Below are 6,820 nucleotides of genomic sequence, written 5' to 3' on the forward strand. Positions count from 1 at the left end.
TTTCCCACTTTTTCATTTTTTTTTTGTTAGACGCTAGCAAACACTCTGTATTTCCCCCCTGTCACAAACACACTATTTCTGTCTGTCTGTCTCACTTTCTCTCTCTCTCTCTCTCTCTCTCTCTCTCTCTCTCCCCTCTCTCTCTCTCCTTCGCGCGCGTACGCGCAGATTTGACTTCGCCATGTCAACAAACTTCAAAATTGTTGAAAGTTTATCGATTTTTACAGCTATACGAGGGTGCCTCTGAGAGAAAAAGTTGACAAAAATGCAGATAGGGTTATGACGAATCTCCTCCTAAAATTGGAGCAACATGCGTGCTAATTTGTGGACGTGCATAAAGTACATTCACACACACACATCTTCTCTTATATATACATACGGATACTGTGAGGAGGCATGGTTCACTACTGAAAGTTTTGAGTATTATTGATGAACTTTTCTTTGGTGAATTGTTTTAAACCCTCGAAAAGAAAGTAAATGTATTAGCTGTTGTTTAACCCAATGCATGGGTAACTGCTGGCCTTCCATAAACAACTTTGCCTGGACTTTCTAGGTGCAATTCCATAGTCATTCATGACCAAAGAGGGTCTTGACCCTTTTTACCCCCAAATCAAACAAACCTATAAGGCATTCTAGCCATGACCATTTCAATTTTTTATGAGTAGATAGGACAATATCATCTGATGTGTCCTGTCCTTAGATAAAACAGTAGTGTATTACCTAGGGGAGATATTGTTGCTATTTCTAGTAAATTGAGTGATCACATTAGCTCAAACTTTTTCAACTCTTACTGGAAATTAACTGTTGATGTTGTCTTTTTTTTTGCTGCTGTTGTTGGTTAGCTTTAGGTCAACCCTGATTGAGAATGGCTATTATATATCTGGGACTACATTGTTTAAAACTATGACTGCGAGTCCGCTGTCCTAACCTAATAGTGGAGGCGCAATGGCCCAGTGGTTAGGGCAGTGGACTCACGGTCATAGGATCGCGGTTTCAATTCCCAGACCAGGCGTTGTGAGTGTTTATTGAGCGAAAACACCTAAAACTCCACAAGGCTCCGGCAGGGGATGGTGGCGAACCCTGCTGTACTCTCTCACTACAACTTCTCTTACTTCCTGCTTCTGTTGTGTCTGTAATTCAAAGGGTCAGCCTTGTCACACTGTGTCACGCTGAATATCCCCGAGAACTACATTAAGGGTACATGTGTTTGTGGAGTGCTCAGCCACTTGCACGTTAATTTCACGAGCAGGCTGTTCTGTTGATCGGATCAACTGGAACCCTCGACGTCGTAAGCTACGGAGTGCCAACAACAACAACATTGTTTAATGTCTCTTTTCTTTCTAAGACACAAAGGTGTGATTTGAGGAAGATTTCTCTGCTATTTCTTGCAGATCATACAACCACTTAAACACTTCCTTATTACCTCATGATAAATAAGTACTAAACTGATTTAATGGACTACAACTGAAAGTGTCTTTGTATCTTGGCAAAATAATCAGATTAAAATTTCTCACCCAGTTGTGAGCCACATCTCCAATTTGTTTCTCGTCTTTTTTTGAGGCTAATGAAATTAAATCAATATGAAGCATCAATTAAATGGGCTGAACATTCTCCCAAATAAATTGGCTTTGTGCTTATTCAGAAAAATCAATATTTGATAATTATCTTAGGAGAGTGCAGTAAAGTAAGAAGAAGATGGTGGAATTGATGGGTTCAGGAGAGTCTGTATTGACAAGTATCAAACATTAGTCTCTTGTCTGTCAACCTGTTTTCAACAATAAGATTTAAATGACCAAGGCAACTAGGGATTGTAAGAAGGTCTAATTTTTATGTTGTTCTTTTTTCTTGACCAGTGATTCCTTGAATTCTGGCCTCTTCCACCTTTTTTCAGCTGAATGGCATAAACTGCAGATAAGAACTAAGCTTAACAGACTGTGGTAGATCATTAAACTATCAACTTTAGATAAATCTCTTCAAAAAACTGTAATTTATGATGAAATTCAAGGATTTCATAAACTTTTTAAAGGGAGAGAAAGGAAAGCAAAAATATGAGACCATTTGGGAAGAGGTATGTTAAGAAATGACATTTGAATAATTTCCAAAAGTTTTAAAGACACAAATGGAAAGAAACTGCTCAAGCCTGAGAATTACTATGAGACTACAATAAATATCTGGAAGTCTCTTGTCAGGTAAAAAAAAAAAAAGCAAACACAAAAGCTTTAAAGTAGTTGGTCCTCTAAAAGACATTGCATCTTAAACAAATGTAAAACTAATCCACTGGAGTAGGAATGTCATATCATCTTTCCACAGATTCGTAATTCATAACATCAAAGCCTGGAATTCTTGCAAAAACTAATTATTTATTTTAACCATTTCTTCACTAAAACCCATTTCTGGGATAATAAAAAAAGGTTTAAGGAAAGAAGGGCAACCCTGTAATAAACTTTTCCATAAATTCCTATGTGATCAAACGTTAGGCAGAGATGACCAATGAAATGACCGTTATTGGAATGGATTAACTAAGGAGAATCAAGTATTATTTGGGTCTAGCTTGGTTCATATCAGAAAATCAATCAATATTGTGAATATTGATTTTATAAATCATTTTGTTTGTGTGAGAGGGGATATCCACAGACATACAAGCACACACACATATATAAATGTGTTTGTGTGTGTGCACATGTGCATGGAAACTAATAATGAAGCCGCCCAGCTTTCAGTACATTAATTAGTGAAAGTATTAGTTAAATAGTCAGTCTATTCACCAGTGTATCAGTTAATTAGTTAATATTTTAACCAACATATTTAGCTATTTCATTAGCCACTGTATCTGCTAGTTTTTGCCTGTAAACTAATCTATTATCTGATGTTCTAGCTAAAGTTATGCCCATTATATTTGCCAGTGTATTTGCTAGAATATTAACTGGTGATGACCAAAGTCTCAAGTAAAGAAATAATCATACTAGTACATAATTAGCAATATTGTAACTATTATAACCATGTATTGGCTAAAGTACCAATTAATTAACCATTATATGAACTAATTTATTAGTTAATGTTGTTCTATATTTAAGAGATGAGGAATTATTTACATTATTTACATTATTTACATTGGACGGATATTTGTCCTCATCTTGTTTGTTGTTAACACAACATTTCGGCTGATATACCCTCCAGCCTTAGTCAGGTGTCTTGGGGAAATTTCGAACCTGGGTTCTCATTCCTAACGATGTTACTATTATTATATTATTATTATTATTATTACTATTATTAATCAGGTCGCTGCCGTGAATCGAACTCGGAACCTTGGGGTTAGTAGCCCGCGCTCTTAACCACTACGCCACAGCATATGGCCCACGGGCATATGGCGTAGTGGTTAAAAGCGCGGGCTACTAACCCCAAGGTTCCGAGTTCGATTCACGGCAGCGACCTGATTAATAATAGTAATAATAATAATAATAATAATATAATAATAGTAACATCATTAGGAATGAGAACCCAGGTTTGAAATTTCCCCAAGACACCTGACGAAGGCTGGAGGGTATATCAGCCGAAACGTTGTGTTAACAACAAACAAGATGAGGACAAATATCCGTCCAATGTAAATAATGTAAATTAGTTAATGTTGTATTATATTGTTTACTATTTTGGATGGAAAATATTGGTTATTAACCTAAATTAACCTATTAGCAGTGGTGGAAAAAGCAGAATCAAAATGTTACTCTTTTTTTTTTTGTGAAGGCAAAAGATAGATGTGAATACATATTTTTTGCATCAATAATCCAATCCAATATGAGATATTGACATACACTCAAAACATAGCAAACATTTATGGCCTTGAGCAATGTGCAATCACAAACCTGGCAACTGCCGTTGATTTAGAATAAGAAGGGGAAGCAAACAACAAATTGAAACTTTCCTTGCAATAACCTTCAAAAAGAAATTTCGGTTTTTTCTGGACAACTGCAAAAATATGCTTCTGCTTCAAAAAGCATATCTGTCTACACTCATGCATGCACAACACAAACACGCAAACAGACATAGATAGATAGACAGACAGACAAACAGACAGACAGACAAAGGGATAGATGGATAGATAGGTAAATACATGAGAGAGAGAATTGAATGACAAAGATATTCTCACCTTTGTAGCCACCAGGTGTGTTTAAATGTTGATTTAACTTAGTATGATGTAATGTTGCCCAAATGTATTCATCTGGGCTGTTAATATCTTCAAGCCATTTCACAAAGTCTTGTACTCGATGGTCTGTTATTACAAATTTCACGAAATTTCTAGAAAAAACACCGTAAGCACTTCCTTTTACTATACTTATATTATGGGGCGGTGGAAGTTTTTTCTTGTATGTATTTTCTAATGTCTTTTTTCCTTTAACATCAACAATTTTATAAACATATTTGAAACGGCCAGTCAACATACGTGCCCCAGTTATGCCTTCAATATCATTTGAACCATTGTAGATTTTTAGAATCTTCACTAGCTCCAGATTTGTTCTCAAGGGATATGTTTGACCAGGAAGGTTGATGAAGTATTTCCAGCTAATGTTAGTTTTTAGGAGATCCGACATACAATTTAAATCTGCCTGTAGACGAGAAAAACCAGAATATATAACATCTTCAAGTTTTGAAGCAATGAAGACATTGTCAAAACAAGCTGCTAAACGCCTGATATTGTCATGAAGACTCTTTGATGACTTGGCATCGATGTGAAGGCAATATATATTACTTGGTCGATATATAGCTCGTAATAAACGCTCCACTTGGAAAAAATCTTTATATAAAAGAATACTGAAAGCAATCGGAAACTGTTTCTCCTCTTCAGAAACATTAAAAATGTATTTAGATGACTCACGGATAACTTTGCAACTTTTAAATTCTTGTAAGAAATATTTACGGTAATATTTCGAATTAGTTCCAATCTTTGATGATCGTTTTATTTCCTCTTTATCACCTTTAAAAACTTGACCACAGTTTACCGGACGCATTTGGTAGGAATAAGCGGACAAACCAGCAATATGTTCGGCCATTCTTTCCCGTCCATGTTTTACGTGATCCATAGGGAACTCATCTGTGTCTATTGTTTCTGGATTTACCTGTTGCCGTCTACACCAAATCCATACTTGCGAACCAGAGAGTAAAACGAGAAGGATAATGATATTACATGTTGTGCACCTGAGGCGCAAATAATAGCGCAGACGGCAACAGGCTCGAAACATTTTGACAACAAATTGAAAATGTTGCTCCTAGAATGAAAAAGAAAAAAAACAAATAGAAATTGATAATAATCTGCAACATGAATGCTTATTAGATGTATAGAAGATAGGTGAAGTGAAATGATTGCAAGTGGAAATAATTGATCTTGCTAGTTTTAACAATTATAACAACATCGACAAGGATGATGAGGAGGAAGGATTGTCATTGGTGATATAAGCAAAGTTAATTTCAAACGGGAGCGGAAATGATCGTATTGATTATTAATATAAAATGCAAATGAATTAGTAATACATTGAGGCATGGTACAGTGAAGTACAATACATATTGAACAGGAGAGTGAAATGCAAAGGCAGCAGAAGATAAAACGGTAAAGTACAGTATAACAGGGCGGAGAAATACAAAACACACTGGGACATAACAAATGCTTGAGAGAGAGAGAGAGAGAGAGAGAGAGAGAGAGAGAGAGAGAGAGAGTGAGTGTGTGTGTGTGTATATGTGTGTGTGTGTGTGTGTATGTGCACACGTGTGTAATTATATAGGTTTGTAAATCAAGGCACATTAAAACTGAGACTTATGGAAATATTATTTGCAGGGTTTTTGAATAACAAAACAGGATAAAGAAAATTTTTTGGGCATTATTTTTTCTCTATTACATGTGTTTCATTTGTTAATAGGAATTACAAAGATTTACATGTTCTATAGACATGTAAGGAATTTCCTATCAGAGAAATTGACAGACAGAGGAAAATTTTTATAATGCAAAAATAAATTTGGATGAAGCTTCTATATTTCAATATTAATCAGGAGTGTTACAGATAGCCCCAGTGAAGGAAAGAGAACAATATGCACACATATTTGTGCAGACATACACATACACATACACAAACATGCACATAGATATTCTTTTCTCTCTTTTTTCCTTTATCTTTTCTCTTTTTCTGATTTTCTTTTTTTTTCTTCTTTTAATATATATTTTCTCTTATATATTTCTGTTTCTTTATATAAAAGAAAATTATATTTAATATCACACTAATACAAACTCCAATTTCATTGTGCATACATGTATATATATTTGTGTGTATGCATGAGTACTTGTAGGTGTATGTACATGTGTGTGTGTATGCTTGTGTGTATATAAATATATATATATTTGTGTGTATATATATGTATATGTGTGCATATATATATATATATATATATACACACACACACACACACACACACACACACACACATATATATATATATATATATATATATATATACTAGCAGTATAGCCCGGCTTTGCCCGGGATTAAGTTGGGATTATTAAGCTAATCAAGTTCTTTATTTCAAACCAAACTAAGTAACATGACGCCAAATTTGGTCAGAATCAGTGTTGCAACTGGAGCGCATGGGTTGAGAGTTTGATCGGCAGAAGTGATCAGGTTACACATGCCGTCCCTTTGAAAACACCACTGCCATCATCTAACCCCTCTTTGCTCATGGGTTAGGAACCCTTCCAGCAAGGAAAATAGAATGACCAAAAGGGCTCCCGATTCCCTGTGTCAGAAGCGGTTCTGTTCAGGTCACAACGAAGTCTTAAGTA

The 6,820-nt window shown here is 35.4% G+C and overlaps 2 protein-coding genes across 2 annotated transcripts in view; one reads left to right on the forward strand and one right to left on the reverse strand.

Annotated features, from left to right (window-relative positions):
* Positions 1-6,820, forward strand: part of LOC106868700 (peroxisomal membrane protein PMP34) — a 121,389-nt gene that overhangs the window by 43,857 nt on the left and 70,712 nt on the right. The window lies entirely within an intron of this gene.
* LOC106868699 (beta-1,3-galactosyl-O-glycosyl-glycoprotein beta-1,6-N-acetylglucosaminyltransferase 3) overlaps positions 1-6,820 on the reverse strand; it is a 41,815-nt gene that overhangs the window by 10,757 nt on the left and 24,238 nt on the right. The window contains exon 2 of the mRNA XM_014914084.2: positions 4,145-5,261. Coding sequence (XP_014769570.1) covers positions 4,145-5,234 — 1,090 coding nt within the window. The 5' untranslated portion in view covers positions 5,235-5,261. The remainder of the gene's footprint in view (positions 1-4,144; positions 5,262-6,820) is intronic.

The sequence above is a fragment of the Octopus bimaculoides genome, chromosome 17 (assembly GCF_001194135.2).
Source record: "Octopus bimaculoides isolate UCB-OBI-ISO-001 chromosome 17, ASM119413v2, whole genome shotgun sequence".
Lineage (NCBI taxonomy): Eukaryota > Metazoa > Mollusca > Cephalopoda > Octopoda > Octopodidae > Octopus > Octopus bimaculoides.